At 54.9% G+C, this 27,023-nt stretch overlaps 1 protein-coding gene across 1 annotated transcript in view; it reads right to left on the bottom strand.

Moving 5' to 3' along the window:
• PTDSS2 (phosphatidylserine synthase 2) overlaps window positions 1-24,353 on the bottom strand; it is a 33,864-nt gene extending 9,511 nt beyond the window's left edge. The window contains exons 1-4 of the mRNA XM_012769561.2: window positions 24,006-24,353; window positions 15,057-15,158; window positions 4,431-4,513; window positions 612-679 (exon numbers count right to left, since the gene is read on the bottom strand). Of these exons, the coding sequence (XP_012625015.2) occupies window positions 612-679; window positions 4,431-4,513; window positions 15,057-15,158; window positions 24,006-24,349 (597 nt within the window). The 5' untranslated portion in view covers window positions 24,350-24,353. The remainder of the gene's footprint in view (window positions 1-611; window positions 680-4,430; window positions 4,514-15,056; window positions 15,159-24,005) is intronic.
• Between the last annotated feature and the right edge of the window lie 2,670 nt (window positions 24,354-27,023).

Here is a 27,023-nt window from a genome sequence, read left to right as displayed (position 1 = left end):
TGGCCACTCACTGACAGAGTTTCGAGGACATGAAGAAGAAAGTCCTTTGCACACCAAAGGCAGCCACCAAAATGTGTGCTCGTTACTTAAGCAGAACCAGGATTAATAAAACAGACATCCGTGGCAGCATCCTAACCCAAGAAATACTGAGATGAGTTTCTACCCTCCACCCTGATCACCTCTCGGAATGTGCTCCAGGAGGCTCCACAGAGCCACGTGTGGCCACCCACAAACCCAAACCCAAAAAGCCCAGCGAGCACGCATGGCCCGGTGTGAATCAGCGAGCCATCCCCTCCGCAGTGCCCGGTCCCTGCACAGGTGTGGACACGATGCCAAGGGCACAGACCCCCAGGCGTGAGCGTCGCCAGGCCTCCCCTCCTGCCATCTGTGCCACCCACTGAGACCCTGCGGAAAGGTCACGGTCAGTCTCCCACTGACGGATGCTTCTGGAGGTCCCCATGCAGCCTCAGCCCACCTTTGCTGGGGTCAGGCCCTGCTTCCTATCAGCGCTCTGGAGGGCAGGGTGTGCCACACCCCCTCTGTCACCTGTCACCCTGGCCTCCTCGTCTCCTGAGTTCCCACAGTTTATCCAACCAAGAAAGACTGCTTACCTGGAAGAGTATAAAGATGAGAAACAGTTCGTAGACCACACTAACGCAGAGCCAAAACCTCCAGTAAGCTACGGAGACAAAGAACACAGCAGCGTTAGCGCGCCCGGGTCCTCCAGGCCCCCAGCGTTGCTGGCTCTGGCAGAGGAGCCCCCCAGGACCTCCCACACGACTCCGTGACACAGTGTCTGTTCTGGGCTCCTCACATGTCCCTGGTAGAGCCTTTAAAAAGCAAGGTCAAACCCAGAATTAAGCACAATTTTTCTCTGAAAAAATATTTTTTCCATTTTCTTCCATTCTAGTCCTTAAACCTTATTACTTGTCTTGTCTTACTGCAGTGGCACCGAAGGCCAATAAACTGTTGGCCGGAGCAGTGACAGCAAACACTCTGGTCTCGTGTTCACTGGTCCCACTTTCAACCTCCCATCGTTGGTAAATCTGCAGTAGATTTTTGGTGGGTCCCTTTTATCATGTTAAAAGGATCTCCTTTTGACCAGGCACAGTGGCTCAGGCCTGTTATCCCAGCACTCTGGGAGGCTGAGGCAGGAGGATCACCTGAGGTCAGGAGTTCAAGACCAGCCTGAGCAAGAACGAGACCCTGTCTCTGCTGAAAACAGAAAAATTAGCCAGGCTGTGGTGGTGCATCCATAGTGCACTCGGGAGGCTAGGACAGGAGGACGGCTGGAGATTGAGGTTGCAGTGAGCTGTGATGACACCACTGCACTCTATCCGACGTGACAGAGTGAGATTCTGTCACACACACAAAGAATCTCTTAATTCCAGTATGCTAAGTTTTTCTCACGGATAAGTATGAACTTTCATTTTTCTGCATTTAAGAGGGCTGATTTTTCCTGTGAGACATTAACAGTGTGAGGGGCTATGTTAGCGGACTCCTAATGTTAAGCCTTCGCTATACTCCTGCCCCCGCCATGGCTCTGAGCAGCTCACAGCAAGGCACGCACACACAAGGTTTTAGGGCCAAGCCCAGCACCCGTGGGAGGCCCCCTGGGCAGGGCTGACCCTAATCTACTTGGGGGTGACAGCCCTGATGGTATAAGACAAGCCACCTCGCGCAGGCAGGAAATACAAACGTGGTAAGTTCTTAGGAAATTTGCTAAAGTAGTTCAGGGACATGAGATAGAAAATGGAGATTACAAACTTATTTTTCATGCCTTGAAGGACAAGTAGATTCTATCTGGAAGGTTCTCACTGGTTCAAGAGCTACAACAGCATCGGAAAGGGCTTGTGGTGAAATAAACTCAGGGGCAGCCTGCACCCCAAGGGCCCACGAACAGGACTCCTGCGCAGGTCCCCAGCCTCTGGCCACTCGGAGCACCACATGCTCCCGGAAATCACGGACATCTGACAGGACCACTCAGGTCCCTGTCGCCGATTCTGTCCTTCCTATGCCCCACTGCAGGGCAGGCCCCAAATTGGGGAGGTGGGTCACCTCACACTCCTCTCTCGCCCTAGAGCCCAGGCCCGCCTCACCCACCCTCAGTGCCAGCAGGCCGTGTGCCCACATCCGCAGCAACTCCAGCTGCTCCTGAGCTGGCATCTCTGATTCCAGCAGCCCCACCCCAAACACAGTGCCCGAGGGCAGAGCAGACAGGTGGCCTCCGCAGTGAGGTGCTCTCCTGACTCGCAAAGAGCACACCAGCTTTTGGAGGGGGCCACAGATGGAAGAAAGACCATGCAAGGGCGGTGCCCTCTGCAGTGGGCCAGGACCTATTTGAACATGGTCTCGCTCGGAACTATGGCCAAACATGTTTCCATATGTAGCAGCTCCCCAGAGAGGTCAGCTGGAACCTCGTTTTGCCTCTCAACATACAGTTGCTCTGCTGGCTACCCCGGCAGTGGCCTGACCGGGCATTCCTGGGCCCAGATGCAGGCAGGGAGGGAGGCAGAACCCACAGGGGCTGTTTTTCTGGAGCCAGAAACCCCTTCTCGCTTTCCCTGCAGAGCACTAAGCTGCGTAGGACCCATTGCTTGTCCACTGCAAGTGCATTCTGATTGGACAGTTTGAGAGTCTCCTGCCAAACATAAAGTTAACATGTAGAAGAAGGTGGCTCCAGGCTTCCTACAGTAATAAATAAAAAATCTGGGCAGGTATGGGGGCTCACACCTGTAAACCTAGCACTCTGGGAGGCCAAGGTAGGAGGATCGCTTAAGGTCAGCAGTTCCAGACCAGCCTGAGCAACAGCGAGACCCTGTCTCTACTAAAAATGAAAAAATTAGCCAGGCATGGTGGCACGTGCCTGTAGTCCCAGCTACTCGGGAGCCTGAGGCAGGAGGATCGCTTGAGCCAGGGGCGCTCCAGCCCAGGTAACAGAGCGAGACTCTGTTTCAAAGCAATCAATCAATCAATTAATCAAAGATTGGCAAAGATTGCATAAACATGCAGTTTATGCAAAGCAAACTAAATGAAAAGAAGAAAGGTGGAGCTGAGCTCAAAGTAAAAGCTTAGACACAGTAAGAGCCCAGCCCCACTCCAAGGCCTGGCCAGGTTGGGAGGGACACGGCCTCCAGCCAGGACTTTCTGGCAGTGCTTCTTCCCATAAATCAACCCAACGAGCACCAGCAGCATGGGGTGTTTCATGTGTGATCTGGAGTTTAAACCACACCCTTGCTCTCCCCCTGCCCCGGGAAGCAGTCCAAACCCTTCCAGACCAGATGTGCTCAGTAGACCCCCAGCCCCAGTGTCCCACCAGGCACCCAAGGGGCGCTTTATCAAGACCCTGTAACAGAAGGGGCCACAAGACCAGCTGCTCAGGGGCCTCCAGGGCAGAGCACCTCACGCCACAACACCAACTGCCTTTCTGGAAGGAGACCTGGTAATGTCCATCACAGGCCTGAAATATTTGCGCCCTTTAGCACAATACTTCTACTCCTAGGATGTCTTACAAAATAAATAATCAGATATTTACACAGAGCACATGTACAAAAACATACCACAGCCTAGTTTATTACAGTACAACTGGAAACTTCCTAAATACAAGCTATTACAGTGTAAGCAAGTTGGTTAACTAAAATTATACTACATTCAAATGACAGCTAAACAAGCGGCCACTAAAAAATCCAGTTATCAAACAAAAAAATTAGTGAATAAGGAAACGCTTGTTAAACCTAAAGTGAAAAATGCATGATATAAAGCCACACATACGTAACTGTTCTCATTTTTTAAGGTTATGTTGACGTATAATGTACATAACACATCTAAATTTAATGGTGGGTTTTTTTGTGAGTGGTTTTTATTTTTAATTAAAATATTTTTTCTATTTTCCAAGTGTTCTACAATACATTCCCCTGTTGAAACAGAAAATAAATGTTTCTAGTTACTACACGTGAGCCTTCAGGGGAACCAACCAACCCTCCCTACAGAGGCCTGGCGGGAGGAGGGCCGGCTGGCGGGAAGTGTCCTGTGCCCTCGGGGAGGACCTGTGCTTCTGTCTCCTGGGATTTGTTAGAGGCAGGAAACTGGGGTCACTGGGGGGCAACTGAGGCAGAGACAAGGGGAGGGGTGCCTCCCAGCCCCCCTGCGGAGCCCAGCGGCCCTGCCTGCAGGAAGAGGGTGAGTGCGGCCAGAAGAGAAGGGCGGAAGAGCCCAGGACAGGGAGGAGCCAGGGCCCCAAGGGCCTGAAGGAACCCTCACCTGGAAGGAGAGCAGACAGCTCGGGCCCCACGCCCTCCGTCCTACTGTGCGGAGTGGCCGGGCAGCCTGGGCAGGGCCAGGCGGAGGGGAGGACATTCACACCCAGCACAGACACAGAGTGACTGCTCAGAACAGAACTGCCACACACGGAAGAAGAAATGGCAAGTTACCTGGATGAGGTCTGGAAAATGGCCCGTCTTTAGCTTGTGTGACTCCAAAACATAAGAAAACCAAAATACTGGCCACAATACCTCTGCAAATAAAGAACAAACAGCCCCTCAGTGTGTGTAAGCTTCTCCCAGGAGGGAGGCAGGAGGCAGCAGGGACCCCAGGACACCCCTGTTGGACAGCCCCGGCCTCAGGGCAGAGCTGGGGACTGCACAGCAGGGAGGGCTGGGCCGGGGCCAATCCACCCCCCTGGACCAACATCTCACCTGGGCCCAATCGCCCCGTGGCGGCACCACACTCCTTATCTATAAAGTGTTGAATCACTAGGATATGTGCCTTATTTATGTGAAGAAAATCCACCTAAAATTCCATACACGACAACCAGGGTTCACTAACGTCTGCATGAGACAGAACGATGTTAGGAGCTAAAGGCTTTCTGGGCCAACGGGGCAGGGACCCCAGTATTTTCTTTTGTCCTTTTGGGGTCACCTCATCCAATACTAACAGGAATCCTGCAATTCACAAGAAGATGAAGTGTAAGCAGCACTGTAACCGTGACTGAGTAAATGGATAAAACACAGGTGCGCAGGGAGGCACGAGGCTGCGCAGGGAGGCACGAGGCTGCGCGGGGAGGCGGGGAGGAGCTGCAGGCAGGCACCCCCAGCACAGCTGCTCACACAGGCTCAGCCCAGAGCCCACTGTCTGCCCGGGACGGCCCGCTGGACATGCAGGCACCTGCTCACAGCCACCAGTGCTCCCCAGCTCCGCCACTGTGCAGGCGCACGGATGTGCCCGTCCTGCTCGGTCTGAGAGCACAGCACCCACCGTGGGCAGAGCTCCTGCCCACTGCAGAGGGACTTGCTGTTGACAGTCACGTTCCACGTACTTACACACTGTGTGCATCCAGGCTGTGCCTACTGTGAAGCTGCTATGTACAAACGCACGTTCATTCAGCTTCAGGAACAGATGGGGTCACAGAGTTCCCAACAGTGCTCCTAAAATCCATCTAGCGACAAATTTCAGTCTAAAAAACTCTCCTCTCTGCCTACCAAAGGTGCCTAGGCCTGGAAACCACCAGCAGACACAGGTGAGGCAGACCCCACCAGGGGTAGCATGAGACTCAGAGGACCCCAGGAGCACACAGGCGGGGGCCCAGCCCTCACGCAGCTGCTGGGACAACAGTCCAGTCATTTGGGGCCGTGTGCTGCTCTAAGCCCAGGCCTTGAGGGTCTCACCCTTGGTAGGATATTCACGGCCCCTCCAATGGGACATGTGCACTTCCAGAGCAGCCTTCACACCAAGCTCCAGGGACAGGAGCAGAGACACCCTCAATGCCTGGCTCAGTGCGGTGGGTCCTGGCACAGGTGCCCCAACCCAAGGTCTCACGGTGCTCCGGGGTGGGAGATGTGAAAAGTACCTTCCAGGGCCACCGGAGCAAGATGCAGGCCCCAACTCAGCTGTTCTTCCATGGTGTGTGGAAGAGGGGTACACTATTAGGGGAGGGACAGCAAATGCTCTTCTGCCCCCCAGAAAGGAAGGAAATGAAAAGAGGACTGGTTGCTGACCAAGGAGGACGCTGCTGGCATTGCCCGGGGGCTGACCTGCGGCATCCGCCCTGGGTGGGTCAGTGCGCCTTGGCTACTTGGCGCCGTGCCTGGCTCTGGGCTCCTGGGGCAGCCTTGTGGCTTCTGCGTGTGATGAGGCCCAGGAACCAGCTCAGACCGGGTCACACGAGAATGCTCACCTGGCTATGCATCACATGTGTTTCTCATGATTTCATAAGGCTCATTTGTTTGTAAGAATTGCTTCAGTACTTGGGAAGGTATGTCGTTTGGGTAAAGGAATTACTTTAAAAGGAAAACAAATGCATTACATTTCTATAATAAGCTTAATTTTTGAACGGCTGTAGCTTTATAGAATTACTATGAGAACAGCAGAGTTTCCACGTGTACCATGCACTGTGTTTCCCATCATCCACACCTTCTGTCAGCACGGGGCATCTGTCACAATTAATGAGCCAGTACCGATACACTGCTACTAACTGAGGTCTGCACTTTGCTCAGATTTCCTTGGCTTTTCCCCAGTGTCCTTTCCTGTCCCACAATCCCGTCCAGGACTCCCTGTGACAGGGAGGCATCCTGTCTCCCCACACTCCTCTCGGCTGTGACAGTTTCCCAGACTCTCCTGTTTCTGAGGACCTGGACAGTCTTGAGAACTGGTCAGGAATTTCGCAGAATATCCCTTGATTAAGGTGGTCTGCTGTGTTTCCTCATGATTAGAACGAGGTCACAGATTTCTGAGAGGAAGACCACAGCGATAAGGCGCCGTTTTCACCAGTGCCACCCAGGTGCTCACCAGCACCACTCATCGCTGGCAGTGCCGCCCCTGACCACCTGGCTGAGTGCCAGTCAAGCCCCTCACTCTGCCACCGCCCCTTCCCACACCGCACCTGGCTGGGTGCCACTCAGGCCCCTCACTCTGCCACTGCCCCTTCCCACACCGCACCTGGCTGGGTGCCACTCAGGCCCCTCACTCTGCCACCGCCCCTTCCCACACCACACCTGGCTGGGTGCCGGTCAGGCCCCTCACTCTGCCACCGCCCATTCCCACACCACACCTGGCTGGGTGCCACTCAGGCCCCTCACTCTGCCACTGCCCCTTCCCACACCACACCTGGCTGGGTGCCGGTCAGGCCCCTCACTCTGCCACCGCCCCTTCCCACACCACACCTGGCTGGGTGCCGGTCAGGCCCCTCACTCTGCCACCGCCCCGTTCCCACACCGCACCTGGCTGGGTGCCGGTCAGGCCCCTCACTCTGCCACCGCCCATTCCCACACCACACCTGGCTGGGTGCCGGTCAGGCCCCTCACTCTGCCACCACCCCTTCCCACACCACACCTGGCTGGGTGCCGGTCAGGCCCCTCACTCTGCCACCGCCCATTCCCACACCGCACCTGGCTGGGTGCCGGTCAGGCCCCTCACTCTGCCACCGCCCATTCCCACACCACACCTGGCTGGGTGCCACTCAGGCCCCTCACTCTGCCACTGCCCCTTCCCACACCACACCTGGCTGGGTGCCGGTCAGGCCCCTCACTCTGCCACCGCCCCTTCCCACACCACACCTGGCTGGGTGCCGGTCAGGCCCCTCACTCTGCCACCGCCCCGTTCCCACACCGCACCTGGCTGGGTGCCGGTCAGGCCCCTCACTCTGCCACCGCCCATTCCCACACCACACCTGGCTGGGTGCCGGTCAGGCCCCTCACTCTGCCACCGCCCATTCCCACACCACACCTGGCTGGGTGCCACTCAGGCCCCTCACTCTGCCACTGCCCCTTCCCACACCACACCTGGCTGGGTGCCGGTCAGGCCCCTCACTCTGCCACCGCCCATTCCCACACCACACCTGGCTGGGTGCCACTCAGGCCCCTCACTCTGCCACTGCCCCTTCCCACACCACACCTGGCTGGGTGCCGGTCAGGCCCCTCACTCTGCCACCGCCCCTTCCCACACCACACCTGGCTGGGTGCCGGTCAGGCCCCTCACTCTGCCACCGCCCCGTTCCCACACCGCACCTGGCTGGGTGCCGGTCAGGCCCCTCACTCTGCCACCGCCCATTCCCACACCACACCTGGCTGGGTGCCGGTCAGGCCCCTCACTCTGCCACCACCCCTTCCCACACCACACCTGGCTGGGTGCCGGTCAGGCCCCTCACTCTGCCACCGCCCATTCCCACACCGCACCTGGCTGGGTGCCGGTCAGGCCCCTCACTCTGCCACCGCCCATTCCCACACTGCACCTGGCTGGGTGCCAGTCAGGCCCCTCACTCTGCCACCGCCCATTCCCACACTGCACCTGGCTGGGTGCCGGTCAGGCCCCTCACTCTGCCACCGCCCCTTCCCACACCGCACCTGGCTGGGTGCCGGTCAGGCCCCTCACTCTGCCACCGCCCCCCTCCCCACACCGTGTGCTCTGGAAGGAGTCCCTGTGAGCAGCCCCAGGTGAGGGTAGAAGGTTGTGCTCTGCCTCCTGCAGAGTGGAGTAGTTGCATCATTACTTGGAAAGCTTCTGCAGGGAGATTTGATTTCCTTCCTTATTTATTCATCACTCACATCATATTTTTCATGCTCCGGGCTATATTTCAATACCACTGTACTGATTTTGTTGCTGAAACTGTTCCAGCTTTGGCCACTGAGAGCCTTCACTTGGCTCCTGTGTTGCTTTGACACAGTCCTGTCACTGTGGGGTTTTGTTGTGTCTTCCTGAGCAGTTCTTTGCCTTCTGGCACGACAGGTGCACCAGGCTCGTCCTGGGCACTCCGTGCCCCAGCCCTGGAATCAGCGAGTTCTCCAAAGAGCCCTGGGTCCTTTCACTGGAGAGCGTCAGAACCCGAGAGGTGGGCACTGGTGTACTAGGTGCTCCTGGGGTGTACTGGGCTCTGGGTCCTCTCAGCTCACAGAACAATAATGTATCTGTGTATACACTAACATATATGCACATTATATTTATCTTTTTAACTATTTGTATCTTTACTAAGCTAAACACGAATTCTGACTGACATCTCTAACTATGATCTATTACCACATGGATCCTCCTAGGGGCATCCCATTGATTACCTGTGAATTCCCACTCCGACAGCAAACACCTGGCTGCCACCATCCCCACACAATGACATATACAGCAGTTAACAGAACTGCCACCCGTTACCTCCTGGGACATAACTATATCAGTTAGAGCAAAGTGCTCTATGCAGCCCTGTCTGCCTTTAGACTCACAGACGCCACTCGGCTCCCAAGTGACACAGGACCTTGTCCACTGCCCCTGTAGGAAGGCCGCTGCATGCCTCTGGAAGGTGAGACGTGTCTTGTCACAGTCTGCCTTCCTTCCTGGGACCCCCGACCTCCTAAGTTAGCGTTTTAAATCTGCATGCATTAAGGTTTATTCTGCAGCTGTCGAGTGCTGTGGGTTTGGACGATGCAGTGTTAGGCACCCACCTTCAAGGTGGCACACCGTGCAGTCCCACTGCCAAAGAAGTGCCGTGTTCTGCTGTTCATTCTGGCCCTCCCCTGGAGACCACTCATCTTTCTACCGTCACATAATTTCACCTTCCCAAAGAGTTTCCCAGTGTTATTCAGTTGGCATCGTGCAGTACACAGCCTTTCCAACTGGCTTCTTCCACTCAGTAATAATGCTTCTTGAGATTCATCTCTGTCTTTGTGGCTTCAAAGCTCATTTCTTTTTATTGCTGAACAACATTCCATATGTGCCACAGTTTACGTATCCACTCTCTGGCTGAAGGACATCTTGGTTATTTCCAATTTCTGGTGACTATGAATAAAGCTGCTATAAACGTTCGTGTGCAGGCTTTTGTGCGAACATAAGCTTTCAATTCAATTGGATCAATACTGTGGGATCATAAGGTAACAGTCTGTTTAGTTCTCTGAGAGACAGCCAAACTGTCTTCCGAAGTGGCCGCACCATTTTGCATTCCCACCGATAACGATGAGAGTGGGTGGTGTTTTGAGTCCTTGTCAGCATTTGGTGCTATCAGTATTTTAAATTTTAGCCATGGTGATGGGTGTGCTGTGCTATCTCTCAGTTTTTGATTTTTGACTCCCTGAAGACAGACAGTGATGAGTACCTTCCCCAGTGCTGACTGTCATCTGTGTACTTTCTCTGGTGAGTGCCCATGAGATCTTTCACCTGTTTTTTAATCGTGTTGTTTCTTTTCTTATTATCGAGCTTTAAGAGTTCTTTGCATATTTTGGATGAGAGTCCTTTATCAGATACGTGTTTTGCAAATATTTTCAACCAACCCATGGCTCCTCTTCTCATTCTCTTAACAGTATTTTTTTTTGAGACAGAGTCTCACTCTGTTGCCCTAGCTAAAGTGCCATGGCATCAGCCTAGCTCACAGCAACCTCAAACTCCCAGGCTCAAGCAATCCTCCTGCCTCAGCCTCCTGTGTAGCTGGGACTATAGGCGTGTGCCACAGCGCCCGGCCTTCAGCCTGGTTTAGAACTCCTGACCTTGAGCGATCCTCCTACCTCGGCCTCCCAGAGTGCTAGGATTACAGGCGTGAACTACCATGCCCGGCCTAACAGTGTCTTTTATGAAGCAAAAGCTTTCGATTTTAGTGAAGTTCAGCCTATCAAGATTTTTCTTTCATGAGTCGTACTATTAGTATTCTATCTAAAAAGTCACTGCCAAACTTGAGGCACTAGATTTTCTCCCGTATTTTCTGCAAGAAGTTTTACAGTTTTGCATTTTAATTTAGGCCTACCTATAAGCCATTTTGAGTTAATGTTTGTGAAAAGCGTAACATCTAGATTCACTTTTGCATGTGGGTATCCTGTGGCTCCGGCACCGTTTGTGGAAAGACTGCCCTTTCTTCACTGTGCTGCCTGCGCTCCTGTCGAGACCAGCTGACTGTACCATGTGGCTGTTCCTGGGCTCGCTCTCTGGCCCAATGACCTCTGCGCCTGCTGTTGCCAACACTGCGCTGTCTCGGTTACTGTAGCTTCGCAGTAAGTCCTGGAATAGGGCAGTGTCAGCGCTCCAACTGTGTTCTTCTTTGGCACTGTGAATATGTTCATATGTACTGTATTTTATATGTATTACATATATAAAGTACATTTATAGGCCGGGCGCGATGGCTCACGCCTGTGATCCCAGCACTCTGGGAGGCCGAGGTGGGTGGATGGCTCAAGGTCGGGAGTTCGAAACCAGCCTGAGCAAGAGCGAGACCCCGTCTCTACTATAAATAGAAATAAATTAATTGGCCAACTAATATATATAGAAAAAATTAGCCGGGCATGGTGGTGCATGCCTGTAGTCCCAGCTACTCAGGAGGCTGAGGCAGGAGGATTGCTTGAGCTCAGGAGTTGGAGGTTGCTGTGAGCTAGGCCGACGACATGGCACTCTAGCCAGGGCAACAGAGCCAGACTCTGTCTCAAAAAAAAATAAAAATAAAGTACATTTATATTTCAAATTCATATATATTTACATATTTATATGTATTTTATATGACTAAAATGTGTGAAGTTTTATTCACTAAATTTGTAAATGCAATAAAAAATTTATTGAAGACCCTGTAAACGTGTTGGTAAGAAAAACTGGACTCTCCCCAAGGTCCCCTGCGGATGGCGGATGAGTGAACTGTGGCTCATCTGCACAGCGGATTCTCCCCAGCAACGAGAGTGATAAACTTCCAACAGACACAATATGGATGCCACGTGCCATTATTTTGGGTGGGAGAAGCCAGACGCCAAGGAGTATGTGTTGAGCAAGGCCCTTTATGTGAACCCACAACAGGCAAAGCACGTCTGTGCTGACAGACCAGCGGCTGCCGAGTGCCGGGGTGTGGCTGTCTGGCCGCTCAGAGGAACTTGGGCAATGGATATTTACTACCTCCACTCAGCAATGGGCACACAGGTGTATGTATTAAATATCTGTCAAAACTCATCGAGCTGGATGCTTTGATTAGTTATATATACTGTCAAATTATATGTCAATATGGTTGACTTGGCCGTGCAGTGGCTCACACCTGTAATCCCAGTACTCGAGGAAGCCAAGGTGGGAGGATTACTTGAGCTCAGGAGTTCTAGATCAGCCTGAGCAAGAGCAAGACCCCGTCTCTACTAAAAATAGAAAATTAGCTGGGCTTGGTGGTTCGCATCTATAGTCCTAGCTGAGGGAGGCTGAGGCAGGAGGATTGCTTGAGTCCAGAAGTCTGAGGTTGCTGTGAGCTATGATGATGCCACAGAACTCTAGCCTGGGCAATAGAGCGAGACTCTGTCTCAAAAAAAAAAAATAAGATTGACTTAAGACACAAAACAAAACCAACCCCCTAAAGTGACAGAAACTGTTAGATGCATAAAAAGAACAAAGATGCACAAGCTGAAATTGGAAGCTTACAGAAAACAAACTAGTTTTCTACATTTTTAACTTTAATAATGTAAATATTAATTTTTTAAAATAAAGGTAACCTTTAGGAGGTCTTTTCTATATATAAAACCTACGCTCAAGGGCATGAAATAACTCTCACATACTAACATAAACTGGCCCGGCAGCCTCCCCAAGGCCTGAGAGGCCTGGGCAGCCAGAGTGCCAGCTGTGCCGCTGGGCTCCCGGGCAGAGGCAGTGGGTGAGGAGTGTGGTCTGGAGAGTGTGAGCCAGGACAGTGTACAGTGTCCCCACAACACAGACCCTCGGAGCACAGAGTGCCCCGGAGCCCTGGTCCCTCCACTCAACGCACACACCGGGGATTCCTGCAGGAGGGTGTGGCAGGACCCAGCCTCTCACGCCGGGGCAGCTCAGGACAGGATGGGCTAGATGAGGGGGGCATGCCCACTCGGGTCCCCTTACACTCAAGGGTCTAGTTCTTGGCCCCTCTGGGTCTAGGTTGCCCTTGGGGAGGTTCTGTTCCTCCAGGGGTCTTGGGAGACAGGTTATTCCTTGCCACAACTCTTGCCCAGTGACATCGGGACTGCTCACTGCTGGCCTAATTTTACTTGCCTTATGGGGACACCTCTTGAGGTGTGACCACGTCCTGCTCCTTGGTACTCCCTGGCCCACTGTGCCCCGGAGATGCTGCAGACCCGGCACACCCAGGTGCTGACAGATGAATCTTGGGAAAGACCGAGTCCTATTTGGAAACTCCTTCTATGCAAACACGGGGCCCTGCTAGAGCCTCGCCGTCTCCACACGCACAGGTGCAGCGTCCAGGTGGCCCCTGCACAGGGACAGTGCCCCGAGGGCAGACCCAGATGGCCTGGCAGGGGCCATGATGCAGCACAGGCTCCCTCACCTACTCTGGACTCCAGCTGCCCAAGCGCACAGGTGCTGCACCACATGCGACAGGCACAGCTGGCCGAGAAAGGAAGGAGGAGCTGGCCAGGCCGCATGGGTGAGCGCAGCAGCAGAGGCACTGGCCTGGCTGGGAGCCAGCCAGCACCTAAGGTCAGAATGGAGGGAAGACCCAGAAAAGCCGACCGGGAGACCGATGTCGCTGAGGTGGGAGCAAAACCCACAGAGCACAAAGCTGGGGAAAGGGCGGGACCCAGGAAGGGAGGGGCCCCCTGCACCTTCCAGGGGAGAAGAGTGTGAGCTCCTGGGCGAAGTGGGCTGCAGAGCCCTGGGTCCTGGCACCCCATGGTGATTTCTAACCAGAAATGCCCGGCTGCACCCAAGGGGACGAGCTCTGTCAGGAGGGGTCTCTACACCATCTAAACCGTCCCACACAGACATGGGCCAACGGCGCTGATGGCGAGCCGCCTGGCATCATTACGGTGACCCTAACACCACACTCCCCTGACCCGGTCTAATTATCACACAGACATTAGGACCCTCATTTTACAAAATGTCAAGTGCTGGCCCAGAGCTGTTGTAAAAGGGAGGCTCTATAAGGCCCAGGCCCCACCAGCCAGAGCCACCTGACAGCCCCGCCACCGACAGGCCTCCGGGCCTCCCTCCACCTCTGACCCCGCCTGGTGCTGGTCTCCAGTCTCTCCCTGGCTTCCCCTGGCCGTGCCACCAGAGCAAGCGGGGCCTGAGCCCTGACGGTGGCAGCCGGCCTTGCTGGGCAGGATGTAGCCCTGACCTGACACCCAGGTGCCAGGATTGGGAAAGAACGGGAGAGGTGAGTTTGTCAAGTGAAAACTCAAGATCAATGAACAAGCTCTATAACCAGCCTATCTTCCACACACAGGCCTCAGAATCCACGGAATTCAGACAAAGGACAAACCTAGTGACCAGCCTGCCTTTGGAGTGACTCACTTCCTGACCTGTAGAAGGGAGATCACAGGCTGTCCATGGACAATTGCCTGACATCTTGAAGTAGTTTAAAGTTTTAAAAAGCATTAGCATCAATACCAGTGCAGGGTAGGCATGGTGGTTCACGCCTGTAATCCCAGGACTTTGGGAGACTGAGGCTAGCAATTCAAGACCAGCCTGAGCAACACAGCAAGACCCCAGCTCTACAAAAAATTAAAGTAAAAAATTAGCTGCACCTGCTGGCAAGTACCAGTAGTCCCAACTACTCAGGAGGCTGAGACAGTAGGATCATCTGAGCCCAGGGGGTTGAGGTTGCTGTGCGCTAGGCTGATGCCACGGCACTCCAGCCTGGGCAAAAGAGTGAGACCCTGTCTCTAAAAAGCAAAAAGCAAAACATAGAATGCACCAGCATAGAAGAACCATGCCAGCTAATTCAGGGAACCATCACTGACCCCTGCAAACCCTGACACTTCAAGACACCCCAAAACAACAGCTCCACCACTAGAGGCTGCCTAGGCACATCCCAGTCTCTCAACATGTGAAATGCAGAGGAAACGCAGCACAAGCTGCAGGTCACGTGGGAGGTGACATGGACTCCAGGGACCCCGTGATAGGCAGGACAGCGGCTGACCAGTCTACAGGCAAGAAATGCCATGTGGCGCCAAAGGGGAGCCCTAGGACTCTGGTGCGTCGGACCCACTGGAGAGGGAGGCCAGGAGCCCCAGCCCGCCCTCCTGAGGACGCCAGGGAAAGCCTCCTGAGCCCCTGGCCGGCCTGAGGGCAGCAAGGACACCAGACCAACCACAGCGGGTGTCCGCGCACCCAGTTCAGAGAACAGGACCACGTGGGCCTGTTACCTCTTAGTGTTGTAGGCTGTGTCTTGAGGTGTTTCTTCCAGGAGAGTCACGTAGCCAAGCGCACAGGTAAGGATGAACAGCACAGTCAAAGTGTGGGCTCGCCTGAAATCGAAAACACAGTCACGTCAGGGCACGGACAACACTGTTAAACACTCATGTAACGTGACACCAAATCACTCTACACAAAGGAGAGAGCGTAAACTTCACTCTCCAACCCCCAGAAAGCACGTGGCTGGCAGTCCCTAGCTGGGTGCTCCTAGACGATCCTGTGTCTGCTCCCAGGGAGCTGCAGGCAACCAGACCAGGCGTCTGTTGTTAGGAGCAACCAGACAATAAGTAAACATGGCACTTTTCACTGAGCAAGATGTGCTGAGGTGACCATCCTTTGGGTTCATGAAACCACCGCAGCTGAGGGTTCACAAGGATGATGGCCCAAGAAACGAAGAGCTGAGAGGACACCAGGACCTGGACGGAGAAGGACACGACCCCTGACAGTGCTACTCACTCACAAGGGCCTGGCTAGGGGAGGAAGGGGCAGGGGCTCCACCTCTGGAAGCCTCAGCCTATCCCACCCCCAGTGGAGACTCCTCACCTGGACAGCCCACAGCCAGCCAGGGACCAGAGCCACAAGCCAGCAGACCTTGACCACGGCTTGTGTTGGATCCACCTGAGACTCCCTCTGCATTTTAACCGCCTGCAAACAGTCAGAGACCCAGTTCTCACATCCAAACGAGTAATGTGAACTTGGAGAAACAACGTGACGCTCTGCACTGTGGTTTCCCTATCTCTAGAGGGGGGAATCCTGCCCTCCAGGGACACCACGGGGACTAGTGAGCAACACACATACGGCATGCAGCCCAGGACTTGCCTCCATGACACACGGATTGTTACAAACAACAGCTATACCCTAAAGAAGAGAAAAAGCAAACCACAAACTGGGAGAAAATATTCACAAAACACATATCTGACAAAGACTTTGTATCTGGAATATATGAAGAACTCTTACAACTCAACGAAGACACACAATCTAATCAAAAAAGGCAAAAAACGGAACAAACACTTCACAAAGAAGATATACAAACGGCCAATAGGCACATAAAGAGACATGCAGCCTCACTTGTCGCCGTGAAAGCAAATCAAAACCACACTGAACACCAGCACACGTCCGCTGAGCAGCTGAGATCAAAGCACTCACGACGCCACGTGCTGAGGGCACGGCTGCACAAGCCTTGTCTGCCACAGGTGGGTGCCGAATGACGCAGCCACTCTGAAAACCAGTTAGGCAATTTCTTAAAAAGTTAAACATGCATCTATCATCCAATCTGGTCCTTTACTCCAAAATATTTACTCAAGATAAATGAAAACACAGGTCCATTCAAAGACTCATACGTGGGCCAGGCACAGTGGCTCACACCTGTAATCCTAGCACTCTGGGAGGCCGAGGCGGGTGGATCATTTGAGCTCAGGAGTTCGAGACCAGCCTGAGCAAGAGTGAGACCCTGTCTCTACTAAAAATAGAAAGAAAATTACTTGGACAGCTAAAAATATATAGAAAAAGTTAGCTGGGGCCGGGCGCGGTGGCTCACGCCTATGATCCTAGCACTCTGGGAGGCCAAGGTGGGAGAATCGCCCAAGGTCAGAGTTTGAAACCAGCCTGAGCAAGAGCGAGACCCCGGCTCTACTAAAAAATAGAAAGAAATTAATGGCCAACTAAAAATATATAGAAAAAACTAGCCGGGCATGGTGGTGCATGCCTGTAGTCCCAGCTACTTGGGAGGCTGAGGCAGGAGGATTGCTTGAGCCTAGGAGTCTGAGGTTGCTGTGAGAGCTAGGCTGACACCATGGCACTCTAGCTTGGGCAACAGAGTGAGACTCTGTCTCAAAAAAATAAAAAGTTAGCTGGGCACGGTGGCACATGCCTGTCTGTAGTCCCAGCTACTCGGGAGGCTGAGGGAGGAGGAGTGCTTGAGCCCAGAAATCTGAGGTTGCTGTGAGCTAGGCTGACACCACGGTACTCTAGTCAGGGCAACAGAGTGAGATGCTGTCTCAAAAACAAAAAAACAAAAAACAAAGACTCATACGTGAATATTTATTTATAATAACTTAAAACTGGAAACAAACCAAAAATCCCAGTGGACGAGAAGCCGTGGTCCACCCCTATCACAGAACATCACTCAGCAAAGAGAGGAAGGAGCCACTGATAAAGGCTACGAGGTGGACAGAGCTCAAAAACACGCCACCTGGAGGCTGAGCCAGGAGCAGCGCTTTTGCCCAGGAATTTGGGCCAACCCCAAACAAAGCAGATCAGGCTGGGAGCAGGACCTTCCGCGTGCCACATGGGCGTGGTGGTCCTGTGTACAGCAAGGCCATCACGCACCAGAGTCACCGTGAGTGGGTGCTGCTACTGAGCACTGCCACACCTCAACCAGACGGCATCCCCAAGAGCAAGGCAGGAGCTGTGGGACATCAGGCAGGCGCTCCGCACGGGACCATGGCCAGTGCACCCATGGCGGCTGGCACACTGCCCCTTGTGTTTCCAACCCCGATTATTCTTCACGTTTACTCACCAACATTGATCTTAGCATCAGTTTGGCGAATTGCCACAAATAATTCCATTAGGATTTTGACTGGAATTGAATTGAACTGAATTTATAAATTAGTGAGAGAACTGACATGTGACTAATACTGAAGGTTCTCAATTACGAGACATGGAATATTTTTCCCATTTTCTTTTTTAAGTTTCTACAATACAATGGAGCTAATGAAATGTCTTCATTTATTTAGTTGTTTTATGCCAATAAAACAAGCTGGCATGAGGGAACACGGGCCCACCCTTCCCTCTCCGTGGGGACATCAGATTAAGTGAGGTGACCGAGACAACCCCAGTGGGGATGAGCAGAGCCAGGAGTGTTCAGACTAGAAGTCAGTAGCAACAATGAGCACAGCGGCTCCTGCTGAGCGGTGCTGAGCGCCAGTGTGGCTTTGGCGCCCACAAGGCAGGTCGGGGCTGGTGAAGGTCTCAGAGCAAGTTGGGGAGGGCCTGGGCAGGAGCCCTTCGGGACACAGACTAGGTGGCGGGACCACTCATCCACACACAGCACCCCCTGAGCACCCGCCACCTGCCGCACACCCAACAGAACCTACAACCTTCCTGAGCCTTCTTTCCTTCCAGTGGGGCAAGACCAACACAGGAGGGTTAAATAGAAACCCTACGTGCTACGCAGAAAATACGAGAAGGCGGGAGTGCAGGGTGGGGGTGGTCAGGGAGGGCCTCTCTCAGGGACACTCAGGCAGACCAGAGGCAGGGGACTTTGGGGACCCCTGGGAATACACTTCCAGACCAGAAACACAGAGCAAAGGGCTCGAGGCACAAGCGGCCAGGCCAGTGTGGATGGAGGAAGGGGGTCCCTCCCACCCCCACTTGAGGACGCAACCTGGGCCGTGGCTGAGCGAGAGCCACTGCAGAGCGGTGAGCACAGCGGCTACAACGCCAAGGCCTCCGAGAGGCCACCTGGCAGCTGCAGTGAGGATGCGCAGGGATGGGAACCACAGCAGGAGCTGGTGACCAGGTGAGCCACAAGCAGGAAGGAGGTGGGGGGACTTCAGATCTGTCCGGAAGGTACAGCCAACACTTCAGCTGACTGGGCAGGACGTGAAACATGAGGATCCGACGTGACCAAGCAGAACTGCTCAACGCCAGCAGTGTCCACTCAGGCCTGTCCAGACACACCTGCCCGGCAATAGGCGGGACCCGAGCACCCTCCCAACTCTCCTTGTTTGTAAAATGGGGGGCTAGATGGTCCCAAGTACACGAGGGCAGGCTCCTCCCACCCGACAGGCAGAGCACCCAAAAATGCAAGGCCGTGTACGCGCAGACCCTGCCAACTCTGGGGAGCATCTTCAGAGGAAAAAAGAATGAGGTCAGAAATGAGATTCTGTTAGAACTGACCCCTAACCTCCCTCCTCTGACGCCCCCACTGCTCCCATGTCCCTCACTGGCTTCTTTACACAGGACTTCAAGAGCAGTCCAGGTGCAAACCTGAAATCGACAGACACCAAATCAGAAACCACAGAGGCCACAGGACATGGAATGAAGCTTGTAGAGCACTGGAAGAAAAGAAATGCTAACCCATATTCCAAATTCAAGAATGAAAGTGAAGGGAACATTCTCCAGGGATGGAGTCGCAAGAGAAATGCTGCCAGCAGGCCTGCTGGCAGAGGACGGTTCCAAGGCACCGGGAAGGGTGAGTAGAGTGGGTGATTCTCAAAACCAACAGCCACAACACCGCCTGTGGGACCACCACAGCTGGGGAAGGCCGGCACATCCCCTCTGCCCCCTGCATCAACCACTCAGAGCCCCACGAAGAGACATAACCGATGAGACAATACCTCGATTGAAGTAGAATACGAAAAAGATTTACATGACCCAAAAGAAGGCAGGAAAGAGGAAAAGAGCAGCAGAAAAGAGGGCACAGAGAAGAGAAAGAAGAGGTAGATCTAAATTCAAATGTATCAATAATTAAACGCAAAGGATCTAAACATACCAACTAAAAGGCAGACTGTAGCACAAAGAATACTGCTCAGCTATAAAAACAATACACCACCACCACCATGACCACACGCCTCCAGAACGCGCAACACGCACGCTGTGTGGGTCCTTTTACCTGGTGGCGCTCTCACCACGGGGAGGGCAGAGGCTGCTGGCAGAGCAGGGTGAGGGGAGGACACCACCAAGAGGCAGCATGAGGGAGTCGGGCTAGATCAGCTACAGACCCACCTATAACAGAGGCTACAGCATCTAACACGTGTTAAGGTTCACAGACATGTATGTCCCTATAAAGTCAGTTTTAGTGTATGGGAATTTAAAACCACCATTTGTGTTACAAGGTCAGGACGCAGCAGAGCCAGGCTCCGGGACTACAGAGCAGGATGCCCCACCCCACACTGGGTGGCGCCACCTGGAGACCCGACAAGGACAGAGCAGTAGTAGGCACCAGCACTCTCTGGGCCCAGGCTCTGTCCCCAGCAGTTCAAAAGAACAGCAGCACCCCTGCCTCCCCCAGCCCTGGGGAAGTAGAATCAGGAATGAAGAGGATCCAGCTCTGTCCTGTCCAAGGCAGAAAGGCAGGTTGGGGGCTAAGGGCCCAGAGCAAGGAACACAGGCACAGCTGTTAACCTGCAGGACAGATGTCAGAATTGCCAAATCACACACTCCTGGAAAGTAAGATCTATCTTAAGTCACAGTCCTGGTCTTACACACAGCACCATGTCCACACGTACATGGCAGTGACAGGGTGCCACTCAAGACAGCACAAAAAAAGACTCCAAAGGCATTCGTTCTTGTGCCTGCCAGGAGGCCAGAGCTGTGTGCAGTGGCCCCTTCCTCCACCGCCCTGAGCCTGGGCAGATGCCTGGGAAGGCTTGGGTCCTGCGATCGGGCCCTGGACAAGAGCTTCGGTAAACCCCAGGACTTCAGACACTCAACAAGGATGAGGGCCTGGCCGGGCGCGGTGGCTCACGCCTGTAATCCTAGCACTCTGGGAGGCCGAGGCGGGCAGATTGCTCGAGGTCAGGAGTTCGAAACCAGCCTGAGCAAGAGCGAGACCCCGTCTCTACTATAAATAGAAAGAAATTAATTGGCCAACTAATATATATAGAAAAAATTAGCCAGGCATGGTGGCACATGCCTGTATTCCCAGCTACTTTGGAGGCTTGAGGCAGCAGGATCGCTTGAGCCCAGGAGTTTGAGGTTGCTGTGAGCTAGGCTGACGCCACGGCACTCACCCTAGCCTGGGCAACAGAGTGAAACTCTGTCTAAGAAAACAAAAGGATGAGGGCCTGAGGACAGCTGGCTCCCTGCCACCACGGGTGGAGGACACTCCGCTCTCAGTCCCTCTCTAGAGATGGCCACACTCAGGCCGAGTGGGTAGGAAGGCAGGCATGCCAAGATCAGTTAGAGGAAAAGACAAACACATCGCTGAGGAAGGCCGAAGGAAAGGCCAAGACCAGAGGGCCTGTCCAAGCCTGTAAGAGGCTGTGACACTGGCCCTCCTAGCCTGCTGCCAGCATGACCCAGATGACTGCATCTAGTCAGTCATGCTTCCTAGATGTGTGCACACCCACAAATACCAAGAATGGATCCTCAGAAACTTGAGGCATCTAAGATCACCTACATAGTCTCCAGGCTTAAAGAGGTTAAAGAACTACTCTAAGACATGCGGATGACAGCAAAGTCCACGGAGTCACTAGGAAGACTCACTAGAGGCGCAGTGTTCTAACATCTAAGCATACAATAAAACCCTCAAAACGTCAGACCACCTCTTCCCTGGTGGAGGTGGGAGGTGGTGGTTAGCAAGTGCGGTAACCTGAGGGTGTGTCACCATCTTCCACCGACAGGTGGGCAATGTTCTCAGGTACCGCTCCAGGGTAATGGGTCCCAGGTTGTTCTCCCGATTTTTAGACATTAGCTGATGTATCTTTGCACAGTGTTTCTCAGAATCTGCAGTCCCAAACATCTCCCCTTAGTGTTCCCCACAGCTGGCAGAAGAGACAATGTCCTTACTACTTCGGACCCAGAGCAGGAGAGCACAGCTGCTGCTCCAAGGCTCAGGCAAACTCTGAACCCGAGCTGCTAGCCCTGTGGCCAAAAAGCAATCACAAAGAAACAAAATCCACACTCCAGAGCCATGACTGGCCCCAAAGAAATCCGTCCAGCTTTAGAAATGAAAACCCTAAAAACAATGTTTTACATCATACAAAATTTCCTTTTGGTAATTTTGGAAGCTAAAGTCATTTCCACAAATATATGCGTTTTAGGTTAATCTTTACCTATGACTTTTTGCAAATTCATTATTAAAATTCTCTAAAACACAAAATAAGAGTTTTTAAAACCCTAACACAGCAAGTGAGGAGAAGCACAGGAGGTCAGCAGCAAGGTTCTGCGGGGCAGCACAGGTACTTCTCACCAGGCAGGCATCTGATTACCTGCCTGCCACGAGGGAACGTGAAGCTCCTTCCCCAGCACAGGTCAGGGAGTAGACACAGCCAGAGGCTGCCCCATGTTCCTTTGCACAGGTTTTGGGGGGAAGCCAGAGCCACCACCCAGGGGTGCCTGAAACCAGCCAGCCCAGTCGCACCCCCTCAGCCTCCTCACAGGTAGGCCGTGCTATAGCCAGGCGTCTGTGTTCCAAACATGCCTTGTGTGCAGGAACCTGAGGGCCACTGGTCTGAGCTTTTAAAGAAATGTATTTTTCCTTGAGCAGCTTCCCTGGCGCTGAGTGAGCTGTGAGTGCTTCTGCCGGTTCTGCCACACTCAGCATCCCTGCAGCCGGCACATATTGCGCCTTCTGAAGTTTTGGGACTACCAGAATCTAAGCTTCTTGCGTCGTTTTCTGTTGTATCCCTCCAGAACGGTAACTGACACCCAGTAGAGGATCCCCCAAATGTGCTGAATGACCGAATAAGGAACAATCCAGTCCAGCCACCTTGCTCCAGGACCTCAGAGACTCCAGAGGACATCAACTGTGTGGAGGGAGGACGGCGCCCTTCCTCCTCTCGGAAGGGTGCGTGGCAGGACACCTAGCAGAGAGCAGACCCCCGAGGGTGGGAAGTCTTGTGGCGCCAGCTCTGCGGCCGTGCCTCTACTGGAGCAGGGCGGCCCAACCCTCTCTCCTTCTCAATAACTCCACAACCACCAGAGTGTATTGTCTCCCCAAGGAGGGCTCAGCTGCCCCTCCTCCTCCTCCTGTGGCAGCTGCCTACACCCCCAGGGATGACTCTGGCATAGGGTCCAGATGTTGGGTCACCTCCTCTCCTGAGCTTTCGCTGCCACTCCCCCTTGTAAGCCAGTGATACAGACCAGGATATGACAGGGCCTCTATGAGGTCTCTACCTGCGTGGAAGGACCTTCCTCAGACACACCCATCACTCCCATTAGGCTCTCCTCACCCCCACCCAACCTGCTCTCTGATGGCCCAGAGCCTGGTTCTTTTGGAACTGCTTCCACAGAACTGCCTCCCACAGCTGGCTGTACACCCTGCATCCCCACTCTCTCCTGGGGCAGAGGCCCCATACACTCCACTGTCCCCTAGGGCCTACCGCAGGACTTAAAGGCTGTAGTTCATCTGGACGAGAAGTGAACACCCTACAGGAAAGAAAAGCCAAAACCATTCTTCTCACGAACCATGCTTTCTGGAACCTGGGCTTTATTTTTCTCACAAACGAGGAAAGACAAGGGGCCAGCCCAAGGTCAGCTGTTGTCAAGAAGAGGAGCCGGGCTCGGAACCCCAGGCCTCCCCAACCCTGACTCCAACTCAGGGCGCCACGCTCCCAGCTGCTCCTGGGGCCTCTGCCATCCGTCCCCACTGAAGGCAGAGTTGGGGGACAGGACTGAGCTGTGCAGGAAATGCTGGCTAGGGGCAACTGACGTGAGAAACAGAGCTTTTATTCGACAAACGCTGACTGAACTCCGAAGCAGTGAGACGCTCAAGCTAGCCAGTGTGATTGCTACGTGGGGGGCAGGGGTACAATAAGCAAGACGGTTTCGAGTCCACGAGCACTGTGAAGCAACCTAGGGAACACGGCGGAGGGCACAGGGGAACTTCGCACAGGGACGCCAGGGAAAGCCTGGTCACCGCGCTTCCGAGGTGACCGGAGCCAAATCCTTGGGATCAGAAGACCGCGCAGTGGGCGCCGCTCGGAGGCGGGGCAGGCAGGGGGCGAGGCCGACCCCGGGAGGAGTCCGCCCCAGGGCCTCTCCCGCCAGCCGGCGCCTCGCTCCACCCTCCGCCGCCCCCGCTACGGGAGCTGTGCCCAGCCACCCCCGGAGCCTCGGAGGCGGGGTTCGCCACGCCCCTCGCAGCCCGGCCCAGCCCTCGGCCGGGAGCCGGGGCGGGACCCGCGGGAGACCCAGGCCGGGCTCCCCAGGCCGTGGGCGCCGCAGACCCTCACCAGAAGAAGGTGTTGGTGCCGTCGTCGTAGACCTCGGACTCGGTGCTGCGGCGGCCCGCGCCCGGCCCCGGCGCTTGGCCGTCGGGCGGCTCCTCCAGCGAGGCCTTGCCCGAGGGCACCGGGGACCCCGGCCGAGGCCCCTCGGCGGCCCTACGCTCGCCCCTCCTCATGGCGCTTTGGCCGGAGCCGCTCTGCCCGGCGCCTTGACCCCACGCACACCAGGTCACTGGCGCAAGGACGCGCCGCGCACGGCGCGGGGAGCGTCGGGAAGGGGTCGTGCGCTCGCCCGGCGGGGTCTCAGGAGAACTGGGAGGAGGGCGGCGAGGAAGGGGTGTGCGGTGCATTATGGGCCTTGTAGTCCACGCGAGGCACGCCGGGCCTTGTAGTCCTGGCGCCGCCGGTTGAACCAGTGCTTGCTGGGAAGGATGCCGCCCGGTTGCTAGGTAACTGAGTACCGCCATGCGGCCGCCGGGCAGCTCCTTCCGGGCTCAGGTGGAATTGGGCGGCGCGAATGGTGCGGTCCCGCCGGGCTTGGTCGACAGGTGGCTGGCGGAGACCGGCCGCGCAGAGCCGCCAGTCCGAGCCGCCCCGCGCACGTGAGACCGCGCAGCCGGCACGGCCGCGTAGCTGCGGGAGCCGACGGCAGCGGCCTGTCGTGGACCGGCTGGGGCTGCGGCGCGGGCGCTGCGCGGGGGAGCGGCTCCGCAGGGGGCGGGTCCTCTCGGGGACGGAAGCGGCTCCGCAGGGGGCGGGTCCTCTCCGCGACGGAAGCGGCTCCGCAGGGGGCGGGTCCTCTCGGGGACGGAAGTGCGCGGAGGGTGCCGGCGGCTGCGCCCCGAGCCTCGGACGGCCAGGGGACACACAGGCCCCCGGGGCCGCCGTTGGCTTTCCCTGGGCCGGGCGGTCCCCTGCGGCGGTCCGCGAGCGCGTGCGCCCTGGGTGGGGACGCGGCCGGAGAGCAGCCAGGCTGGGCCCGGGGCCACTTCCTCCTGAAGGCAGTGGGGAGCCGCTGAGGGTCTCTTAGGTAGGAGCGAGGTCAGCGTCGCCGCCGCACGGGGGAGCACCGGGCGGGTGGTCCCCGGGCACTGGCTTGCACAGGTTGACACGAAGGGACTTGCTTTGCCCGGGGAAGTTCTGCCCAGAGCAGGCCGGCTGCTGCCCACCCCTCTCTCCCGGGGAGCCACCCTGCAGGGGCCCTCCGGCCTCTCCCCGCGTCTGGCGCCGCCCGGTGCTGTTGGGATCCTTCCCTGGGCACAGCTGTTTCTCCCAAACTGCACAGAGAGCAGCGGAGCGTGGCCACAGGCCGGGTGGAGGGATGCCCCGGCCCGCTGGGCTCCCCCGTGCCTCGAAGGTCGCTCGGGAAGCTCCAGGCAGGCAAGGGGCGTGATCTGGGAGGGCATGGGAGGGGCTGAGTGCTCTTTTTCGGGGCTCTGGGCGCGCAGACCACGCGTTAGTTAGCAGTCACTGCCGACCTGTGGCCACGGGCTTTACACACACCCCTTAGGTTCTATTTCTGTCTCTCACTTAGAGACGGAGGAACTTGTTAGGGCCTAGGGACCACAGGTAGCCAATAACCAGCCATCGGCTTCTGTATTATGCTTGCTTGCTTGCTTGCTTAGGAGAGTGGAAAATTTTCAGTTGACCCTTATCTGACTCTGCACCTGCCATCTCGCCTGTGCTAGGGTAATTAAGTTTAGAAAATAAGGGGAAGGGCGGTGGTGTATGGCACACAGCTGCCCACAAGATATAGCCACTAGTCCAGGGTCGAAATGCCCTGGGCCCCTGGCATGCTTCATGTACCTAGTGAAATGCACTTGGGCTTAGATCACAGATGGCAAATGTATTTTAACTAACATTAATGTTGTCCGTAATTAGGATACTTCAGAGGCTTCCTCTCTGCTGAATCTTAGCTGCAGCCGGTGACTCCTACAAAACTCATCTCAAGGCTCCAACCCCCCCCCATGTGCTAAAACAAGATAGAAATATAAGATTAGGCCTGTCATCCTAGCACTCTGGGAGGCTGAGGTGGGCGGATTGCTTAAGGTCAGGAGTTGGAAACCAGCCTGAGCAAGAGCGAGACCCCATCTCTACTATAAATAGAAAGAAGTTAATTTGCCAACTAATATATATAGAAAAAAATTAGCCAGGCATGGTGGCACATGCCTGTAGTCCAGCTACTTGGGAGGCTGAGGCAGAAAGATTGCTTGAGCCCAGGAGTTTGAGGTTGCTTTGAGCTAGGCTGACACCATGGCACTCTAGACCGGGGCAACAGAGTGAGACTCTGTCTCAAATAAAAAAACAAATATAAGATTAATGCTTTCTCTTGCTTTTGTAAAAAGTGCTTGCTAATTAGACTTTTACAGTGTGGGTTTTTTTTTGTTTGTTTGTTTGTTTTTTGCCTTTAAAAAGGGGCCATTTTTCCCTTCTCATCACTACTTTTCTGTGCCTGCCACTCTGCAGAACAGGAGTAGTCCTGGCCAGTAAATAAAGACTCACAATTTGGCTCAATTCAGTTTCTAAGGTGGTCTTTTCTCACACTTTGGACCATAATAAAACTGAGGCACAGAAAGATTGGTGAGCATCCCTGCCCGAGCCCAACTCCTTTCCCTCGGACCACAGAACCTCTCCCCTGAATCCCCACACCTGAAGGAAGCCCTCCATCTGCAGCTTTGCACCCCAGGCCTGATGTCCTGGTCTCACCTCCACTCCACCCTTAGGTTGCACACTCAGCTGCAGAAGTGGCCACCTCACCCCCTCGGGTACCGCTCGCGTGGACCGGTGGAGTCCATTGCAGGATGGGGGCTCAGGGATAGCGTGGCAGGTGAGAGGAGGCCACCAAGCACCTTGGAGGACATGGTCCATTGTAGTCCCTGGGGACAGCAGGACTGGAGGTCCCCCACCAGGGACAGAAGCCTTGCTCAGCTGACAGATGCTGAAGGGAGGCAGGGACTTTAAAGGAAATGGCCAACTCCAGCCGTACCCAGGGACAGAGCCCGCCAAAGCTCTCGTGGGTGTGGC

This window comes from Microcebus murinus, chromosome 4 (assembly GCF_040939455.1).
Source record: "Microcebus murinus isolate Inina chromosome 4, M.murinus_Inina_mat1.0, whole genome shotgun sequence".
NCBI classification, from domain to species: Eukaryota; Metazoa; Chordata; class Mammalia; order Primates; family Cheirogaleidae; genus Microcebus; species Microcebus murinus.
Note: the sequence above shows the minus strand (reverse complement) of the source record. Positions and strands in the feature narration are given on the sequence as shown.